This window comes from Malaclemys terrapin, chromosome 11, assembly GCF_027887155.1.
Source record: "Malaclemys terrapin pileata isolate rMalTer1 chromosome 11, rMalTer1.hap1, whole genome shotgun sequence".
Classification (NCBI taxonomy): Eukaryota; Metazoa; Chordata; order Testudines; family Emydidae; genus Malaclemys; species Malaclemys terrapin.
In genome coordinates, this window is record NC_071515.1 from 61,002,016 (window position 1) to 61,025,012 (window position 22,997).

Consider the following 22,997-nt stretch of genomic DNA (forward strand, 5'->3'; position numbering starts at 1 on the left):
TGTGAAAAACAGTCTGCAGTATTTCACAGCTGAAGTTTACAATTAATAAGTCTTTTCATTCAGCTAATCAGCAATTACATTAACCACACACCTAACCACTAATAAGCAGTGTCTGATAATTATTTTACAAGCAAAACAAAAATGACAATGTTGATGCATTGTGATGACACATCTCATTATAACTGGGTTGCCACAAAATAATTCTAATAGAAAAAATGATAAGTTATATTGCCTTTACTATGCTACAACTTGATAATGCACTGGATAACTTTAAATTGTATATGGAATGTGAGCACATTTCTGAATGTTACATTCATAGACAATACAAGAATTCTTTCTTTTGTCTTATTTAATTTTAGAATACTGATTTACCTCACCACTTTATTACAAACTATATCTCTAGAGACAATTCTGTATATATTTTAGACTATGAGATTTTCCTGAAACAATCACTTTAAACACACAGCCACTAGAAACAGATGCCAGATTGTTGGGTTCCCCCCCATCCCATAATGAGGAGTTGCCGATCCTGCCCCACGCCAGCTATCAGGAGGAGTTGCCGAGTCTACCCCTCACCAGCTATCCCGAGGAACCCATGGTGCTGGACCCCTCGAGGACACCACCCCCACCCAGGTATCTCAAGAGGGGGAGTTTGGAAGCAGCCTGGGGGCAGCCAACCCTAGTCTGGCTGCAGCACTGCCAGAGCCCATGTCAATGGGTTGTGGCCAGGATCCCCACTGATGCAGCAGCGGGTCTTCTGCCGCTGCTAGGGCCCCGGGCTGGGACGTAGTGGAATGGGAGGGCCTGCGTCCTGTGGCAGTCTCCCCCCGTCCCAGGCCCTTTAGAACCTAGGGCCTGGGCCTACTGTTTATATACTGTTGTTGCTCAGCGCCAGCCTAAGGGCCTGAGCGCCTGACCCACCATTGCCCCACCCTGACTTAGGGCCTGGGCTTACTGTGTTTGTTTCTGCCCTTACAAAGGCCACTGAGGAAGACTCCCGCGGCCGAACTAATTCCCCACAAGACATCTTCCCGAGTTTAGTGAGGTGGCATGGTTCCCCGCCAACCCAGAGAGAGATAAGCCCCGGCTAACCTCTCTATAAGTGGTTTGAAGAAAGTGAGGGGACAGGTTCTAAACTCATCTATGCATTGTCGTGCTCAAATAGGCTGCTGTAGTGGGTGGGTAAGCAAACCATTAGAATTTCAGAGAGAGGGGGAAAACAGCCAAACGGCCAATTGTCAACACACTGTCCACCACACAGAAGATCAAGAGTTTCTCTCTTGCTCCTCAGATGAAAAAGACTGGAAATGATGCAAGACAGACTGCTCAGTCCTTGAAGGGGAGGCACTACTTTGATTCTCTCACAAATAACATCTTCTGCCCAGTGGCTACAGCAGAACCTATATGTATGCAGACCTCCTTGGCTCAGGGAGGTGTGATGGGCAGTACAGACCATTCTGAAATGCAACAGATGCCCTTCATGTCCCCCCCCACACACCTTTATTATCCTTAATGAAGAGAAGCAGCAGAAATTTGGCCAATGAGATAGGAGAGTTTCACATGCAGGAAAGCAAGTAATTCAGCTGAGATGAGTTGAGAGGTTACAAATGGGTCCCACTACGGCATGCTCCACTAATGACTGCAGCATTTCATTAATATTCAGGTCCAGTGGAGTCAGGGGCTATAAAAAAGGGCAGATTCTAGGCAAAGGGGAAGGCCTGGGGAACTGTTTTCCTTGTCTGTAGGAGCTTGGAGCAGTTCTTTGTTAGTTTGTTTATTAAGGTTTCCGAGATAATCAAGGGTGGCTTCCGAATCCTGCACACTGGGTCCTTTTATTTTGCTAATATCTAAATCAATAAATGAGGCTTTTCTAAGGAGATGTTTTTGCTTTCCTTCAGAAGAGCCTCTGGTAATTGGTGAGGGTGGATCAGAATATGTGGTCTTCTCTTCAGAGGCTTTGCCAGGATATGGCAAACAAAAGTGAGGTTGGAAGTAAACAAGGGAGAAAAATAGGATGCTTCTAGAATATGCCAGCGTGTGAAATGCAATAATAGGTATTATTTCCATGGAGAGAAAATGGTTTGTTTTTATTAAATTTGTTACCACTGTATTTTCATGACTAGTTTTTTTTAAGTGTAGCCTCATTACAGTCTGTCATACATGAATATTTGCTTCATCCAATGGCTTTTGAAAAAAGACTTCAAAGAAGCTTTCATAATATAGGTTATGCATCCACTAATTAAATACCACCAATCCCTTATAATGAGCAACACTCTGCCCGCCCGAATCTAAATTTCTAAGGCAACTTGATTATGTCAGAGTTGAGGTAAGAGGTCACTTCTTGAGGATCCTCCATCACAGACATCAGAGAGCAGTAAAGTCATTGAAGGGCATCTAAAGCAGAAGCAATTTTCTCAGTCTTGACACTTTCTAGTAAATTAGTCACTTGTCGAGCAAAGTGACAGTTATACAGCAAAACAAAATCTTGTAGAGCTCTTCATTTATTCTTGGAAATGTTGTCTATGTCACTGTCAAGGAACAGTAAAGTCCCTAACACATTTCCTTCTGAAATGCCTATCTCGGGGGGCTTCTTGCAAATCATTTCTTAATGAAGTTTAAATGACAAGTACATTTTTTTAGCTTTAGGTATAGCTAACTGTTTTCCCTACCTCCCTGACATTCTCTATTGTAACTAAATCACTCTATAGAAGGCAATGTATGGGATATGAATAAAAGATTTGTTATTTAACAAAGCAATACCACATTATAGGTAGCTTAACCACACCTTATAAATTATCATGACTAAATAAACAATCATTAAAAGTGCAAATATATAGCATATAGAAGATTGCCAAATGTTTGGCTTTACTGTCAATTAATCAGAGCCAGATTCTAATGTTCTTACTCATGATGAGTAGCATCTGACTCCAGAAGTGATTTCACTGAGACCGTTCATGGAGTAAGGTGCTATACAACATGTACATTGGCCAAACCGGCCAGTCTCTACGCAAAAGAATTAATGGACACAAATCTGACATCAGGAATCATAATACTCAAAAACCAGCAGGAGAACACTTTAACCTGTCTGGTCATTCAATGGCAGACCTGCGGGTGGCAATTTTGCAACAGAAAAGCTTCAAAAACAGACTCCAATGAGAAATTGCTGATCTGGAATTGATATGCAAACTAGATACAATCAACTTAGGCTTGAATAGGGACTGGGAATGGCTGAGCCATTACAAACATTTAATCTATCTCCCCTTGTAAGTATTCTCACACTTCTTATCAAACTGTCTGTACTGGGCTATCTTGATTATCACTTCAAAAGTTTTTTCTCTTATGTAATTGGCCTCTCAGAATTGGTAAGACAACTCCCACCTTTTCATGCTCTCTGTATGTGTATATCTCCTCAATATATGTTCCATTCTATGCATCCGAAGAAGTGGGCTGTAGCCCACGAAAGCTTATGCTCAAATAAATTTGTTAGTCTCTAAGGTGCCACAAGTACTCCTGTTCTTTATACAACATATGAAAGAGTATCAGAATCTGGTCCATAGATGGGAATGGACATTTGAGGGCTATAAAATACATATAAGGGGGCAGAGGGGAGGGGGAAGAGGAGTTATATATAAACACATCTTTTAAAAATGATTTTTGCTTATTTTATTACACATAATTGGTATGCATTTATTGCTCCTGTAATTTGCCAGGTCTGACAGCCCCGAAGACTGAAATTCTCTTATCTAGGCAAGATATGGACAGCAGGGCCTGGGCAGCAAATTGGGAAGTTTCTGCAAACTGATGCTCTAATATGTGTTGAGACCGCTTCTCTCAAATGGCAAAAGGATCATAATGGTTACTTAGACAGGGAAAAGAGATGAAAGAAATTCACATAAGCATTCTTTGGCGCATAAGTACATCTTGGATAAATATGCTGCAATGTCATGCAAACTGCTTCAACTTTAAAAATTTGGCCTCTCCTCTATAGCTGCTGTAAGGAAGCTAATCAGTGGGAAGTGTGGTGCTGCTATTTGGTATGTGGACTCATGCCTGGGGAATCTGAATGTAGCAGGTCAAGATATGTAGATCTGTTTTCTACAACCCCTTGATCATATGCCAGAGTTCAATATCCTCCATGAGACTCGTTTACTGAAGTGAGGCTGGGGTCAGATGTCTAAATACTTATGGACACTTGTTCAAGTTCAACTTCAGGAGCTCCAAAACGGGTGACTGCCTTGTTGCTGAGGGAAGATGTAAATGTAAACATCCCCTTTCCTCAGCAGCAAGGCAACTGCAGCTGCCATCTGTACATGTCCCTGCAGCTGTGGAAGTGAACAGGTGGCAGCAGAGTAAGGCAGCAGGACAGCAGCAGCAGCTTTTTCTTAAGGTTTCCCCACCAGAGAGAGACTGCCCACTGGGTTTCTCTTCTCTTTAAGCTCCCTAAGCTAAGTTACAGGAGCACTGACACGCTGGTGCCTTCCCTCTTAGCAGCAGTGGGAGCAGAAACCAGGGGAGAGGCCTAGTGTGACAGAGCACTGCACCCCAGGCCTGCAGGAAACATCCCAAAATTCTCTTTACATTGGTCCCACCCCAAAATTCACTTTCCTGCAAACCTCACTCATTCCCAATGTCTCTGCCAACCAATAATGCATAATAGTTTGGCTCTAGCATGTATCACAGGATTAAGAAGCTGTTATGAAAACTAGAGTTAAAAGAGCAAAGCTATAGAAAATTAGATCTGACTGGATTCTGATATTTTATCAGCAACACTTTGCTTAACCCCACCATGTTATCAGGTTCCTTCCCTGGGTTTAGGATTTTATCTCCTGAGGTACAAAGCACAAAGCCCTGTATTTTAAAGTGTGAGAGCTTTTCCCGGAGCAAAAGCAAGTAGTGTACTTTTTTAATATGCTTTGAATTTTGGTAGTGAAGTTCATAGAAAGTTTGTGCACTATCAGAACAAAAAGATTATCTTCAGTTCACACAGAGAATGGGGAATAAAAATGGAGATGACACTTCAATTTATTGAGCCCTCTTTGGAAACCTCCCATGGAAGGTCACATGGTCAAAACCTCTTAGTCAACTATATTTTCAGTTTTCAACACCAGTTTAAAAAACACCATTTTTTTTCCATTTGCAGCCCACACACTAACAGGGCTTCACTTTCCTTTCCTTTGTTCCCAGATTATGCAACAAATATAGTTTATCTTAAAAAAAAGAATTCTAATCCTATAAAGGAGTAAATTGTTATGTCACGTTCCTTATAGCTTAAGATACCCAAAGAATAAGGTTTTTCCAATAAAAATAATATTTAGTTAAAATTTTTATTGATTTCTCAGCTGACTGAGAACAGTCAAATCTCTTAGCCACTATGCAGGAATCATTCCAGATTTTTGCATTCACACTCTCAATATAATTGGATCTTCATGCTGTCCAAGTGCTTAACCATCAACGGTCAGAGTCTGACTCTCTTTCCCACATTGACCAGTACTTTACATCTCAAATAGTCCCATTGAAAATCCAGCCCCACGTAAATTATTGATAATCAGAATAAGGTAAATGGATAAAAAGATGAAATTTTTATCAATAAATGTCAATAAAAGTTGATTTCACCATTCACTCACAACTGACAAAAAAAAAATTCCTTCAATAATTATCCAAATTTACAGATAGGCAACCTAAGAAAAATGCTGCTAGAGAACGTAGAGTTTCGTGTAAGGATATTTACTTTGTACATTTTGACATGAGATGTTGACAATGTGTTTTAACAGTTAAAGCTTTATAACTTTTTGAATCTCAGCATGTACTGTAATTAACTAATTACTGTCCTGTAATTTCCTGCAGCTACGAAAATTAAGAAGATGCTTTTTAAAATGCTTAAAACCCATAATTTTGCACAACTGTAAAAACTGTAAGATAAAACTAGAAATGTTTAAAAATAAACCTGGACATTTTCCATCAGAAATTATAAAAAAATAAAAATTGATGGAAAATATCAAATGTTTTCTTCCAAGCCTAGATATAAAAAAGCATTTCCCCTTCTGGCTTTTCTCACCTCCAGAAGACTGCTGTGAGGTGTACCTCTTTCCACAGCACATCCACTTTACTTTTAACTGGCAAAAGAAGGTTACCTTAAAGATTTCATTACCACCACCTCTGAATGTTGAGCATACTGCCCTTCTTGCACCCCAGACTCAGTCAGCCCCTCCTTCAAGCATTTTATTTTAAAACCTAGTAGCTCCAACCACTTTGTTTCCAAATTGGCATGTGTAAAAGAGTACAGATTCTACCAAGTTCTACTCTCCACTGCACACATTTGGTCAAATTAGTAATTCCAACCATTTCTAGATTCAGCACAATACAAAACACCTAGCAACTTCTGTTTATTTCTGCCCTAAACCACGAAGGTTAAACATATTATTTTATCATGGAAAGCCTCACATGTAGCAAATTGCAACACATGCCCAAGTGTTGAACTAGGAAGCAGAGAGGACATGGAGGGAGTTCCTACAGCTTCCTATGTACCATGAAGTCCAGATCCATACCTGCTTTGGAACGAATGTGCCAGGGTGAGGAAGAAAGAGTGCTGAAGATGAAGCAAATTGCACCACTGACCCAAAACAATATACAGAGAAGGAACAATGGGCTGAAATTTCAACTCCCCTTTGGACCATGTAGTACTGGCTCCTTGGAGTAAACAGCTCCTTGGGCATATACCCCAGGTAGGCTCCGAGGTTTCCATTCATCTGCCCCAGGCCTTCTGAGCACAGAGCAAAGCTTTTTCATGTGGACATTTTTCTTGCCCAGGATTTCACTGTATGGTATTTTAAACTCATCATCTCCGTAGTGTTAAATCAGTATTCTATGTACAGCCTGTTTCTGCAAAGGCTCCCAAGCCTGGGAAATGCTTTCTTGAAAAGCTGTAGTTAATATAATGCATGCATATATTTTCTGAATGGTGTTGTATCTATTTCCTTTGTTGAATCCAGAGACCTGTACGGTTTCAAAATTTGTCTCTGTGCTATGTGGCCAAGGGAAGTTACTATTGTATCAGTTCACAATCTCCTTCAGAATCTTTAAGCAAAACATGGGGATTTGACAGCTGGCAATTTACAGTCTGCTCATCAACATCAGTAAAGCTAAAGGTTCTCTTTGAAAATAATGTGAATTTTCTGTATTAAAATACACTTTTCAAACTATGGAAAGCACATAAAATATACTACAGTCTATCAGTAAGAGAGAATTAATGAAAATCTTAGATTAAACTTTCTGGGGGCAGGAGAAAGGCTTACCTCTCGACTGCAAACCACGGCCACATGCTTCATTGATTCCCAATATGCCCTGTCTCACAGAATCTGGCACCAGTATACAGTGACTCCATTTATGGGTCTTCCATCTATGATAATAAACAAAGAGTTAAGGGGTTTGTGCTATTATGGTTGCTTAGAAGTGAAGACAGCATTGAAGTAATTTAGGGGTAAAAAACAAACAAACTACAAGAATGTTGTAATTTTCCCTCAAACAAGCTTTACAAACTTAAGCTCAGATTTAAGATTAAACCCATACGAAATCTACATGAGCCTCCAATCTTCCTCCTTTGTTCTTTTTTTATTTAAGTCTTAGTGCCTTTTTCAAAGTCTACTGAAATCAATGGGAATCTTATCATTGATTTTAGTAACTTCTTGATCAGAGTCCTTTCCTGCAAACCCTTATTCACGAAGTTAATATTTTGCAGAATCTGCCTTCTAGGTTATGATGTGTGATATATAAGAATGCAGGTGAGCATCTGCCCATATATTTTTACAGCTGCTTAGAAACATGTATGCATAATGTCTACTGTAATGTGCAGTTTTGTCACAACATGCATTTTTACTCTTTTCAAGTACATGTTGTAATGTCGTGATCTGGGACTCAGAAGTTTGCACACAAAGATATAATGGATCTCTATTTACTAATACTTGTATAACACATGGTGTGACATTGCACCCCATAATGCTTTATAGAAATAGGCTTATGAGTGTAAATATGACATAACTGGAATATGTTTTATGCTAGATATAACATATCATGTAACATATCTTTGCAAAGGTTATGTTCTACTGAATGTATTCATCCTATTCGTATGCATGTATCATTTTTATATCGTAAGCTATGAGTGTTGGCTCTATGCTTGTATTTAAAGTGTTTGCTGTAGGAAGCACATAAGGCAGATTTGGTCAACATAGTGTGAAGGGGTTATGCGAGTAATTGGGAGTACTTAGCTAACAATGGACCTTGGGAGACGCCAAGCCACAGCTAAGCTTTCCTACGGTAACTACGGGGGTGTGAGTGATTGCTGGACCCAGTCTAGGAAGGATTCTAGTCTGTCAGCTTATTGGAACAGCTCTGAGGGTGAGATTTACCTGCATTTAGTTTCCTACTGTATTAGGCTTAGACTTGCATGGTTTTGTTTCATTTTGCTTGGTCATTTACTTTGTTCTGTCTGTTATTACTTGGAACCACTTAAATCCTACTTTTTATATTTAATAAAATCACTTTTTACTTATTAATTAACCTAGAACATGTATTAATACCTAGGGGAGCAAACAGCTGTGCATCTCTCTCTATCAGTGTTATAGAGGGTAAACAATTTATGAGTTTATCCTGTATAAGCTTTATACAGAGTAAAATGGATTTAGTTGGGGTTTGGATCCCATTGGGAACTGGGTATCTGGGTGTTGGAGACAGGAGCACTTCTTAAGCTGTTTTCAGTTAAACCAGGCAGGGTACTGAAGTCCCAAGCTGCCAGGGAAAACAGGCTTAGAGGTAGTCTCAGCATATCAGGTGGCAGTCCCAAGGGGGTTTCTGTGACCCAACCCATCACACATGGCCACAGAATTTTACTGAAGAGTGGTAAATAGTTTCCTTCGTTGTGCTATTTGTCTACTCAGAAACTAAAAAATACATATTAATCAGTGAGCTGCAGAGAAGAAGGTGGAGTATCTGCAATGACCATACAATTATCATTAAAGTAGTTTAGTGATTGTAATCCCACATTAGATTAAACTGATATTTAAAATACATTCAGGGTTGGTTTGTTTTCTCATGCATCTTCACACATTTTTAAAACTGAAGGTTGCTTTTTTAGGATGGTGTTTACGCTGAGGCTCATTTTGGTGAAATCACACATTAGTTCTACTAAAATGCATTTTTTGTTGATACAGAGCTAATATTTATTTGTTATTTTTTGCGATGAAAAATTATTAAATAAATTGCACATGATTAAAATATAAAATGCATTTCTGGAGAACTAGAAACCCAATGTCGGAGATTCTTAGCTGCTTATTTACAGAACCTGTAAACTGGACAGACAGGAATATCTTCACATTCTCTTTCTTCATACAAGGTGTCTGGGCAGTCCTGTCCCCCATTGGCAGCGTTCTGAATGATAATCCTATATCGGAACTGTTTAATTGCTGTAGCATTGTCTGTAAGAAAAAAATGCAGCAAATATTTGTTTACCAGGCATAGTTGGCATCATTAGCTATCTGGGTTAAATTCCCGCCTGAGGTTACAACTAGTAAAACACTGAAAGCTTGATCCTGCAAAGCAGGGAGGGGTGCTGCTCTATATCAAAGATACCTTTATCTGCTTTAGAATACCAACACATCAGAAGAACAGAACCCGGAATGCTTATGGATCAATTTTCTAAGTGATAAATCACAACCTAGGACGCTGGGGGTGGGTCTGTTACAGATCATCAAATCAAACAAGAGAATGGGATGAGTAGCTCCTTAAACATCTATCTATAATGTGGAAAAACAAAACTTATTATCATCATGGAGGAGGGGGGCGCAGGATATATACCAGAGGTCTCAAGCTGCCACTAGTAAAACATATTCAGAGTTTTAATAGACAATAACTTTCTAAGATAAATTATTGCAACCAACTTGTGGTGATTCTACATCGACCCTCATTCTAACACAAAGTCATACCATCTAGGAATAAAGAACATATGTCAGATTTACAAAATTGGAGGCAGCATCCTGGAATGCAGTGACACTGAAAAGGACTTAAGAAAATGGTAGTTTCTCCTGAAACAAGAGATCCAGTTCAGTGCTGTAGCTAAGAAGACAAATAGGATCCTTAGATTTGAAGTAGGAGTAGGGTGTTGAAATGCTTTCTGGAAAACCAAGTCCCATTCTAGAGTCCACACTCAAAAAAGATGTTGAAAAACTAGAAAGGGGTCAGAAAAGAGCTACAAAAATGATTCAAGATCTGGAAAACATGCCTTATAATGAGAGAATGTAGGAAGCTCTATGTTGTTAGTTCATACAAGGAAAGGTTAACAGGTAACTTGATTATGGTCTCACAAGTCACTATACGTGAACGAGATTTCTGATAGTAGAGGGTTCTTTAATCCAGCAGAAAAAGGCACAACAAGTCCAATGGTTGGATGCTGAGTAGAAACGAGGCACAACTTTTTTATAATGATTAAGTCTATGAATAAGTACTTAAATATGTACTTAAGTTAAAGATCACAAGTAGTCCACATTGAAGTCAAAGGGATTACTCACACACTTAAAGAAGTGCTTCGCTGGATCAGGGCAAGAGTGATCAGCATCCTGTAAGCTCAAATCCTTGCTGATTTGTACACTTCAGAAAAAAATCACCATGCAGATTAGCCCAATTACAAAAGGAGCGTCTTTTTCTGTGAAACACAGCCAAAAACTGAAACTCAGCAGTTTTCCAGGTGAGGATTGAGATGCATTACATTGGGAGGAAAGTTCATATAGAAACTGGCTCTGAGGCCTGGTCCACACTAACCCCCCACTTCGAACTAAGATACGCAACTTCAGCTACATGAATAAAGTAGCTGAAGTCGAAGTACCTTAGTTCGAACTTACCGTGGGTCCAGACACGGCAGGCAGCCTCCCCCATCGACGCCGCGCACTCCTCTCGCGGAGCAGGAGTACCGGCGTCGACGGCGAGCACTTCCGGGATCGATCTGGGATCGATTTATCATGTCTAGACAAGACACAATAAATTGAACCCAGAAGATCGATTGCTTACCGCCGGACCTGGAGGTAAGTATAGACGTACCCTTAGCAGGCATGTAATTAGTGGAGTAATGCTACTCCACTCCTATTAAAGATCCCTCTGATCCTTACTGGATCAGAGCCATAAGACTTGGTTCAAGTCAGTGCTACTGAACCATCACCTCCAAGAATACAACATTCGTTCAACTTTATATAGGTGTATTTTAGATTTTTAAAACTCTATATAAATGTGTCTGCTTCATTAAAGATAATGACATACTTAATGCTCTGATCATAAATATCATGTTTGACTACAGAAGCCTATTTGCTTTAATGAGTTACACACTATTTAAACAAAGATTTTTACAATTTGGAAAACCTATAGTACAATGTTTTGTGGAAAAGCATAAAATGTATCATATCAGTGAACATTTCCCCCAGTATAATGAATGCTGCCCACAACAGAGCACACAGTCAGTTGAAGGGTATTATGCAGGCATCAAGCCTGAAGTCTTTACTCAAAATCCCATTGAAGCAGATAAGAGATTTTTTTCTGAAACGATTGAGGAAGGATATGGGCCGGCTATCACTAAAATTAAAAACTAGGAAAAAAAGGAAGAATGCATAAAATCAAATGGGTTTTAACTTCAGAAATTACTTCATAATCAAAACTGCGTATCATCATACAGCAGCATCTCTACTATCACAGTGTATATTGCTTATGCACAAAAATCTACAGTAAAAGAACACTATTATGGTTGCAAGATGTTAGGAAATGCCACAGTTAAGGTTACCTGTAAAACCTTAATTCAACCCTCCTGATAGAAGTAGTAGGTTGTCATCCTCTAAGTGGACCAGCAGTAGAAGGGGATGAGGCATACACTTTACCACTGGGTTTTAAAGATATTTGCTGACAAAAAAGAATGGTGAGACTCAGGAATCTTGGGTTCTGTTCCATCTCTGGACAGGAGTGTTCTCTAGTGGGCACAGACTCTTTTGCCCATTCCCCCTAAACTGTCCATATCTCTTCCAACCTATCCCAGTCCTGTATCTTCCCCACCCCTGGCTCCTTGTCCCAGTCCTATTCTCCTTGCTTACCTAGTCCTTGTCTTCCCCTCTGGGTTTGGTGTCCAAGTCCCAATCTCCCCCTCCGCTCCCAACCTCTCCCCTTCCCCGCATGCAATCCCAGTCTGCTTGCCCAGCCAGTCCCAGTTCCCCTCTCCTGCCTCTCCCTCTCCCCCACTGATTCCCAGTCTTAATCTCTCTTTCCGAGACCCTCATCCAATCTCAGTATACTCCTCCCCTCCAACTCCTTGCCCCCCCTTCCATGGCTCCTTGCCCAGTTTCTTTGCCTAGCCACTTCCAGTTCTTCCCTCATACCCTGCTTATAGAAGGATGTCTCTACCCCCGCTTCCCCACACTCTTTTCTAGTCCCAGTCTCCCCACACAGCTCCTCATCTAATTGCATTGATCCCTTCCCAAGCCAAATAGTTACCTGTTCTGTTCTCCACCCCCATTTCCCTCACCAGCTCCCAGTCCCAGTCTCCTTGCTCAACTACTTCCAGCCTCCTGTCCCTCTACCAGCCCCACCTATGACAGTATAATGGCAGAACAAAAAAATAGGCAAAGCATCCAAGAATTTTTTTTTTTTGCCAAGGTCCCGGATTTGTTCCATTTGGTTTTAAATCTGATGTAAATCACTGTTAAAATAAATGCGATACGCTATAATCTAATGTTTTATGAACACTTGTCTAGGTGATCAAACTACAGTGAAATTGCTAGTCTTTACTCTAGACAGCCACAGACTGGAATTGCAGGGGCACTGCAGACTTAAATACATTGACACAGCTATAAAGAGGAGTTTGTGTATGCCCTGCACATACAATGGCAGGCTCTAGTGTGTGATATCAGTCTTTTAACTGTCCCCAGCAATACAATTCACCAAATCAAAAGCTCATGAAATAATCTTACCATGTTTTCTTATTAACATTACTATTACAGCAGTGAAAAACATCTTCCATACACTAGCTGTCTGTAATATAATTTAGGATGTGTATCATCATCTTTCATTATTAAAAATCAACGGATAAATACCCCTACTCTTTCCTAGCTTTACATCATATCAATTCACACAGATATTGTCAGCATATCCAACACACTCAGGAATGATCTCTTCTCAAGAGGAAGACAAAAAATGTAAGGGCACTACAAGGTTCAAGAAACAGTAGACAGATCCTCCACTACCCGCTGCAATATTTTTATCAGGGATGTGACCTTCCCATTCTAACACTCTCCCCTCCCCCTTTTAGATCTCTATTGACAAATCATTGAAGCACATCATCTGTGATAAAAGTAGCCATCTCCCATGTGCAAACACCATCCATTTTGTAGGTTATTGAGTAACTCTAAAGGTGAACATTCTGCAATCTTCATTTTATTCCTTTTTGGTTATAATTTTCACTTTCATCCTTAGAGACCAATTACACCAATTATAGGAGACAAGGGTGAACAGAAGTCACCCTGGAGTATTTGAAATGGCAGAGAATCAATAAATTTACTTGTAACAAACTTTGTATTCTTGACTCATCACAGGTATGTGATTCAATTGCATTTCGTTTTTGAATTATGTATTCCATGCATCTGTGGTTGCCCTAAATACTGCCTGCATTTCTGAGTTGTGTGATAATCCTTTGCCAAGAGGCTACCTGATTAGTGCTAACATTAAATGGAGGGAAAATACCAGTTTTTAATGTTAGAAAAGTTGGATGCAGTTTTACAAGATAAAACACAAACCTCTTAATTGGTAAAACTGAATTTTGCAAGTACAGTTTCATCTAACCACTGATGTTATGCTGGTACACATTTCATTTTAAATCTGTAATGCAATACCTTCTCTTGCTTGAGCTGTAGCTTAGTTCTTTGCGATCTGCATATTGTTTTCATTAAATAAAACTCTTCTACAAAAAACAAAAGCAGGACAAACAAAAACAAAAAACCTAACAACCCATGTACATATAATGGCTTGTAAACTTCAGATTAACTGCACACTGCAAATGAAAATTGTTTTTACAATGCAGCCATATCAATAACAAATCTGCAAGCAACAAACTCCCACAACTGAGAAGTTTTAATTTAGAATTATATTAAAATGATAACACCGCCAAGTAAGTTAAATAATTAATTTATTCTCATTTTAATTGTAGAGGATTATTTAATAAACAAAGTAATTTATAAGGTAATTTATTCTACTTCATTATATATAGTTAATTTAAAATCTAAAAATAAACTGTTAATTAAAACAGGATTCACTTTTTAAAAAGCAACTCATTTACCTATAAAAGATAAACGGGACTGGGCTATGTAGTCCACTGACAATCTGCAAAGGGCAAGGAGGCTGGCAGCAAAAATGGAAGTATTTTGATAACAACAAGCACTTTCATCCAGACAATTACTAAAATACTGCATTGGTCATAAAAACTGACAACAGATCCCTGAAAACACAGGAGACTAAAGACCCTCCGTATCAAAGTTCATCTGCTAAATGAAAGTGATAAATGGTGCTTTAAAATCAGCAAATCTGGGAAGCTATTTATGCAAGCCTGGTGTGCCTCTAAAAGTTTGGGCTGGAGTCAAATAAATGTTGGCTAACGTACTGATTTCATAGATATCAGGACAATAGCAATAAGGACTTTTGAAATTGTAAGCATAAGAAAGTTACTGGTTTCAAATAAAGACCACTTACATTTCAAATTTCTTTACTAGGGGGCCACCAATACTCTACAGGTCTCCTTTAACCACCACTCCCCCCTCCCCATCCTTCTTCCTCAAGCCCCCCCCCCTCCTTAACCACACTGCCCCCTCCCCATCCTCCCTTAACTACACTGCTGTCCCCATCCCCCTTCTGCAAGCCTCCCTTTACCATTGCTGCCCCCCCCACCTCCACAAGCCTCCCTTCACCACTGCTGCCCACCTCCTACTCCACACGACTCCCTTAACTGCACTTCCCCCTCCCCCTTCTACAAGCCTCCCTTAACCCCATTGTCCCCTTCCAGCCAACAAGCCCTGTAGTGGCCACTGCTGGTGGCAGCCAGAACTGCAGCCCAAGGCCAGCAGCTCAGGTTGCCAACAGCAGCAGTTACTGGCTGAGGCCAGAACTGCAGGATCAGTTCTAGCTCAGCCAGAAACCGTGAGCAACCAGGATCTCTGAGTGAGATCACAAGCATCCCTGCTTCACCTGTCACCCTGACTTCCTCTCACCACTCTGCCACAGCCAGACCCTTGGGGGAGCAAGGATTCCTGAGTTGAATTCCTAGGTGTGATAGAGTCTCTGGGGTTTAATCCTGCAGCTTTCTGTCCCCCCACATTCCATTTAGGACTGTCACCTGACCAAACACAGTAGTTATATTCCAGATCCAAAAGCACACTCTAATCAGGAGTTGTGGCCTTGTACAGCACAGCTTCATGTACCCAAATCAGCCAGTGGAGTCCACTACATATCCCAGAGCCCAATGGGTAGAATCAGAGAGAGTTTTACTTGGGCAAAGAATGTGGGATTGGACTCATAACAGATAGACATGGAAGTAATTATTTGAAAATCAATATGGGGTAGATTTTCTGAAGCACCTTCACTTGGACTTGAACTCCTAAACCCTTTAGGCACTGTGAAAATCTCCCTCTTAAATAGACATAATGCTATTTAGTGGAAGATTTGAGGGATGATTTGAAACTTTCTGGTAAGCCTGGTGGCAGGTGAAGAGAGGGAGTCTAACAACAAGTCTGAAAGTCTACACTTCAGATCTCACTTCTAATGCTGTGAGGTGATGCTAGCCAGCCAGGTTTGAAAACCTGGGGAATGTAACACAGCTTTGTTTTAACTAGGGCTTTGATTAAATAGGGCTAACCTGAAGTTAGAATAAAATATAAACTCCATTAAATTATTTTGTAATAATGAAGTAATTTAAAAACATTAACAAGTTGCTTAAACAACAAATTTATTAGTATAGAAAGGCCTCTGATGGCCTGGCCATTCTGTAGTTTAATAATCATTAGGGATTAAGGGTACAATTATTTATTTGACCATAAAAGTTGGAGACAAAACTTACCCATTTGCTTTCTCATGGACTCATCTACTCAAGGTAACACATACTGTAAACATTAAGACCTGTGAAACTTTATTTGTCTTGAAAACCATTGCCTGGGTGGGTTGAGGTGAACAGGTTTGCTTAAAATCTTATTTATTCTCATTTTCAGAATCTTACCATGTTGGCATGTTGTAGGGCAGTGTGTCCACTCACTGAAAGGGGTAACAACACAATCTTTTTTACACGGGAGCAGACATGGACGCACTGTTTCAGGTCGGAGGGAGTCTGGACACCTATCAATACAATTGTAAATACAACATATGAGAGTCCCTAAAATAACATGGGACACACACACACACACACACACACTCAGGAATATGATCAGCTAAGCAATACAAAAAGGATGCACATGGTTGTGGTTGAACTCCATAATGCATAGCTAACAAGTACAACAATTCAGTTCTTTACATCTTGAAAACCTTCCAGGTTTACCATCTAGCTTGTTTCTAAGCTCATTTCTGTTCATACTAGGCCTAATATTACACCCCAGCTACCGCTGGCTCCCAGAACAACCCTTGAGATCTGTGTGCAGCTAGCACAACCTACAACTGGCCTTCAGGCTACTCTAAATTGTACGTAGCATTTGGCCCAGCATTCACCAACCTTTGCTTTGGGAAAGTTCAAAGGTGGCTTAAAGCTTCATTTGCAATCCCCCTCCTGACCTGCACTGAGCACTCTTCAGGCACAACCCAAGATCTAGGCCTATATCTTCATGGGAATTTGTGTCTATAATTTTCTCAGCACACTACAGTAAATAGATCTTTGTGATTTTGCAGTCAATTTCAGACTCCTAATTTAAAAATGAAATACATATTCTAATGAAAAAAATCTGATGCAAGAAGCTCCATGTTTGAGTCATGGGCGGAAGGGGAAAGGGGCAGTTCTCTGTGATCAGGAACATCAGCTGTTCTAAGTGGGAGAATAAAAACAGAATTAGCCTTTCACAATCTTTATTAATTTCCATGTAGGAAGATTGCTTGAGAAATACCCATCACATACCTGAACACATCCAACCAATAACTAAATATCTATCTATATGTATATTACTGTACCACTAAAGGATATTAGAAACAAAAATAAATCTGAAAATCATAATTCAGCTAACTGAACTATTAATACATTTTTGTAATGCTTAAAAGTATCAAACAAGGGTTTTAAAAAAGAGATACAATGAAATGCATTGATTCAATAACCATGAATATTCAAGAGGGAAGAAAGAATTCTCAGTGTGCAATGATTTTTTTTTCATTACATCTAGATACAGTATATAAAGCCACTGCAACCTATTTTTATTCAGTGTTCTTTTTTATACCCCATTTTCAGTGGCTTTCAGTTTCATAAGGTGGTGTGTTATGTTTCAGCTTCCATTTCTTCAAATAATGGGAGGGTGGGGGAGAAGCATGAAGTAAAAAATGCAGTGTGGTAACACAAAGATTATTTATTTGGATAAATTAATCCTGTTCCTGAAGCCACATGGCTAGTTTACTACTGCTTCAGCAGTTTTATGTTAAAACCTAACTTGTTAGTCAATTTTAATAAACAATTATATACTGTAAAATACATTAAAAACTATCAATTATTCTGTTATATTGCTATCATTATGGTCTCAAAATTCACTATTTTACTGCCAGGAGCCTCAAGCCTGTAAAGAGCTTCCACATAGGTGAAGAGATCCAAACATGTGACGTTCATTGCAGGATCAGGGCTCAAAGTCAATACGTTTAATAGAGTACTACTCCTTTCCTCTCTGGAAACACCAGGTTATTCTAATCTCTTATCACCTCTTTTACACTTTTCTATCATTTTTGGAGTTCCACTGGTTACTTCATTCCTTCTGAAATACTGGAATTCCTTTCTTTAATTAAGAAACCGGTTTTGAGAAACTTCAGAGAGGTTTGGCTTTGCTTCTTTAATTTACTTATGTGGGGGAGGGGAGTTCCCATTGTAAAACACATTGAAGTGCAGAATAAAGAGGAACAAAATCATCCCAATGGGATCCTCCTTAATGGCTCAATGGCCTCCACATTTTCTGACACAATCCATTCCATTACACTTCACAATTAGAATGTTATTGTAACTATACAATTACATTTGAACAAAACATTTCCACTGAAACCTTAAAATGCAGGAGTGCTGAATTCTGAAGATCCCAGTGCATGCTATAATTTTCCATTTCTCTCATACTACAACTCAAGTCATTTCTCTATAAAAACTCCTTCTTTCCTCCTCTGCTAGTCCTAGATCCATCCTCCCCTTCTACACAAGTGTTTACTTTCTCATTTCAGCTCCGTTTCCACTTAGCTAGTAAGCAGAGGATGGGGACAAATAACTATTTTACACATTATATGGCATTACAAATGGTATAACTTAATGGTGATAAATTTACAGTATATTAGTGGGTACCAGACATTCTCTTCTTTGCTCAATTAATTTCATTAACCTCAAGAATTTTAATTAACTTTATTGAAGTGACCACAGTCTGCCCATATTTAGCAGGATTGTTTTGAGACATGCAATAAGATTTAAAACAAGGCTGCAAGGAATAAGCGAGGGCTTGATTTTTTTTATATTGGGGAAATTATCTGTGCATCTCATTTCCTGGGTTAGTAAAACAAAGTAGAAGCTCAGAATATACACAGTGCTAAATAAATGGTTTTAGTGTACTTATTGAAATAGCAATACAAATCAACTCTTCCAAGTGAACGGTTTCCTCTTTTAACAGAGCTTTGTAAAAAATAGGTTGGTTATGTTCAGTTCCAGGTTATATTTTCATCACAACTTCCTAGCAGCAAAAACATTTGCAAAAAGTCAGAACAAGAATCATAAATTAGCCATTGTAAAATTTTTCAGCCACTGGAAAAAAACCTGTATTATGACCCACCCACTGCTACATTTACAAATACAACTGGTTTATCCATTCATTTTTTGTTATATAAAAGGATCCTTTCTCAGAAGCTGGAAAATTAAGCTAGCAATAAAAATACTTTCATAGCTTCAGTTTTCCCAAACACACTTGAATATTTGCATTTTAATGTACTGTAAATACAAATAATGACTCCAGCAATTCAGTCAAAGCTGCATCTGCAAGAACCTCTTTCTCCCAATACCTTTTATTTGTAACCTGGCCAAAATTATTCTTCACACAAAAGACCTTCCTTGTTTGCATGCCCACTCCACAAGTAGCTTCTCCATTCCAGCTAATGGTAGCATTGAGGGCAGTTACCAAAGTGTCTTCAGAACAAGGACCCCATGGAGATGTTTCCCAATAAAGCTGTGTGCAAATGTGATCATTACATAAGCGATACTCCTGTAGGGCCCGGTGAGGAGGACAGGGTTTCCCACCTGAAAGTAGTGAAAAGAATAATATATTTATTATTATAATCAAGAGACAATTGTGGATGGATACCACATGTGGAAATATAAAGTTTGTTTTATAAGAAAGAAAGAAAGAAAGAAAGAAAGAAAGAAAGAAAGAAAGAAAGAAAGAAAGAAAGAAAGAAAATAAATGGTTGGTTGGTTGGTTGGTTGGTTGGTTGGTTGTTTTTTGACATTTATGGCTATAGTAACAGCCTTCCAAACACTGCTTCCCCATCAAATGAGCCTTGCACAAAATTGAATTTTGAGGAACAAACAATGGAAACTGAAATGTGTGAAGTAGACTTCCAGTTTCTCATGCTGCTACCATTATTCATAGGCTAATTGATTCCATTTAAATGCCAGCATCACCCTGGCTTTCAAACAACTATATTTAAATATTACCTTTATAATATGTTCACTCTGACAGATACAGCAATTTCCTGCCATATCCTTGGGGGACTGTGACAGAATACACCCGTGTTCACATCACCACACTATTATAAGAACATTTCTACAAAGGTATGCCTGGCAAGGTATAATTTAAAAAATACTCATAACTTTCTGATCAATAATATCATGAAAAAATGCACATAGCAACATTATATGTAAAGCTATGAACATAAACTAAAATCATGACTGAAGTATGTTTCCCAGATAAGTCTGGAGAGTGGCTAAACCAATTACTCAGAGACAAAGGGCAAGCTTATGACTCAGCCAGGTGTCAATAAGACTGATGGACAATTACCTGCCAAGTGGCCATTCTTTGAAAAGAACGGAGGCAGGGACAAAAATCTACATTTTAGCAAAGAAACAGCATGGAGTTTTTCTTTCTTCATTAAAGTGTCTCATCTTGTCCCACTGGAAATGCTTCTCAAAGGGAGGGGGGCAGGACTATAAAATGAAGGGGTAAACACCCCAAGACACCCCTCTCCCTACCCACCTCACTCTGCACCTGAGAAGACAAAAGAAAACAGCCACTGGACTTTAGGGGACGGGTCCTGTCCTGAGAGTTTGGTCAGCAATCTGCTGGAGCATGTGGTGAGAAAGTTTGCTTTGCAACTAAGATAGTTTGTAAGTAGATACTACTAAATATTTTATCGTTATTTTTCTTGTAACCATTTTTGACTTTATGCCTTATTACTTATACTCACTTAAAATCTCTCTTTGTAGTTAATAAACTTGTTGTACTGTTTTAGCTAATCCAGTGTATTTAAACTGGAGTGTCAGGGTAATCTATTTAAAATAATAAGATGGCATATTATTCCCTTAAAGGAATAACAGACTTAATATATTTGTACAGCCCAAGAGAGAGCTGCGCAGTACAGGATATACATTTCTGGGGGAAGATCCAGGACTGGGATTGTGTTGCGGTACAACCAAGGCTGGTGAGAGCCAGGGTATAGCTGGCAGGCTGCATTTACACAGAGACACTGAGGGCATGGCTTGAATGCTGGAAGACTGTTTGTGAGCGGCCCAGGTGGGAGCTTCCACAGCAAGGCATTGCAAGGCACCCAAGGTTGCAGAGCAGGTGTGACATAGCCCCCTATTAGTGGGGACTGTGCCCTGGTATGTCAGAGACCTTTTTGAATTATGTTTAAATATCTTTGATATCTATTGTATTAAATGAACGGTTTATGTATTATTATGGACCAGGATTGTATGTACCTTCTCAAGGTGAGAGATGGGACAGATTGAGATCGGGGTTTGGGAAGGGGGGCTTCAAAGCACTATATTGAACAATGTGCGAGACAAGAATGGACTTTCAGAACAAATGTCAAATGGTTTTCCTGGGGAATATCTAGGGGGAGATGAACACAAATTTCCTACTCCCAGTTATGCAAAATCCCAGCCTTTTGACCTTCCATTCATAGGAGTAGGCCATTGTCTGCTGATCACCTGTTACATGAGGCCAAGATCAGAGGTCCAAAATGTACAAAGGAAACACTGAAATATTCCTGATTGTGGAGCACCGGATCTTGTCCAAGATGTGAATATAGCTGAATCATTTAGTAATAGAGACCATAATGTAATTAAATTTAACATCTTGGAAGGTGGGGGGCAGAAATACCAAATACCAAAGAAACCTACTACAGTAGCATTTAACTTCAAAAAGGGGAATGACACATGAATGAAAATTAAAATGAAATTAAAAGGAACAGTCACAAGAGTGAAATGCCTGCAAGATGCATGGAAACTTTAAAAAAAAAACATAATAGAGGCTCAAATTAAATATATACCACAAATTAAAAAAAATTGTAAGAGGACCAAAAAATATCACCATACCTAACTGACAGTAAAAGTGGCATTTAGAGGCAAAAAGGCATCCTTTAAAAATTAGAAGTCAAATCTTACTGAGGAACATAAACTCTGGCAAGTCCAGTGTAAAAGTATAATTAAGCAGGCCAAAAAAGAATTTGAAGAACTAGTAAAAGACACAAAAACGAAAAGTAATTTTTTTTTAAGTAGCCTGCCAAACAATCAGTAGGGCCACTGGACTATCAAGGTGCTGAAGGAGCATTCAAGGAAGACACCACCATTGCCGAGAAGCCAAATTAATTATTTGCATCAGTCTTCACCTCAGAAGATGTGAGGGAGATTCCCACATCTGAACCATTCTTTTTAGCTGACAAATCTGAGGAACTGTCCTGGATTGAAGTGTCAGTAGAGGTGGTTTTGGAACAAATTGATAAATTAAACAACAATAAGTCACCAGGACCAGATGGTATTCACCCAAGAGTTCTTGAAGGAACTCAAATATGAAATTACAGAACTTCTAACTGTGGTATGTAACCTATTGCTTATATCAGCTTCTTTACCAGATGACTGGAGGATAGCTAGGTGACACCTATTTTTTAAAAAGGCTCCAGAGGCAATCCTGGCAATTACAGGCAAGTAAGCATAACTTCAATACCAGGCAAATTGGTTGAAACTATAGTGACAAACTATGTATCTGATAATCCTGATTAACATGATTTGCTGGAGAAGAGTCAACACAGTTTTTGTAAAGGGAAATCATGCCTCAGCAATCTACTAATTCTTTGTGGGGATCAACAAGCATGTGGATGAGGGTGATTCAGTGGATATAATGTACTTGGACTTTCAGAAAGCTTTTGACAAGATCCTTCACCAAAGGCTCTTAAGCAAAGTAAGCTGTCATTGGGATAAGAGGGAAGGTGTCTCCTGGATCAGTAACTGGTTAAAAGATAGGAAACAAAGGGTAGGAATAAATGGAGAGAGTTAAATAGTGGGATTCCCCATGGGTCTGTACTGGGACCAGGGCTGTTCAACATATTCATAAATTATCTAGAAAAAAGGGTAAACAATGAGGTGGCAAAGTTTGCAGACAATACAAAATTTCTCAGGATAGTTAAGTCCAAAGCAGATCGCAAAGAGTTACAAAGGGATCTCATAAACCCAGGTGACTGGGCAACAAAATGGCAGATGAAATTCAGTGAAACAGCCTCGCAGCCTGAGGCCCATG

At 39.3% G+C, this 22,997-nt stretch overlaps 1 protein-coding gene across 1 annotated transcript in view; it reads right to left on the reverse strand.

Moving 5' to 3' along the window:
* Positions 1-22,997, reverse strand: part of THSD7B (thrombospondin type 1 domain containing 7B) — a 509,128-nt gene that overhangs the window by 200,094 nt on the left and 286,037 nt on the right. Inside the window, exons 9-12 of the mRNA XM_054043281.1 lie at positions 19,267-19,501; positions 16,277-16,392; positions 9,335-9,467; positions 7,293-7,396 (exon numbers count right to left, since the gene is read on the reverse strand). Of these exons, the coding sequence (XP_053899256.1) occupies positions 7,293-7,396; positions 9,335-9,467; positions 16,277-16,392; positions 19,267-19,501 (588 nt within the window). The remainder of the gene's footprint in view (positions 1-7,292; positions 7,397-9,334; positions 9,468-16,276; positions 16,393-19,266; positions 19,502-22,997) is intronic.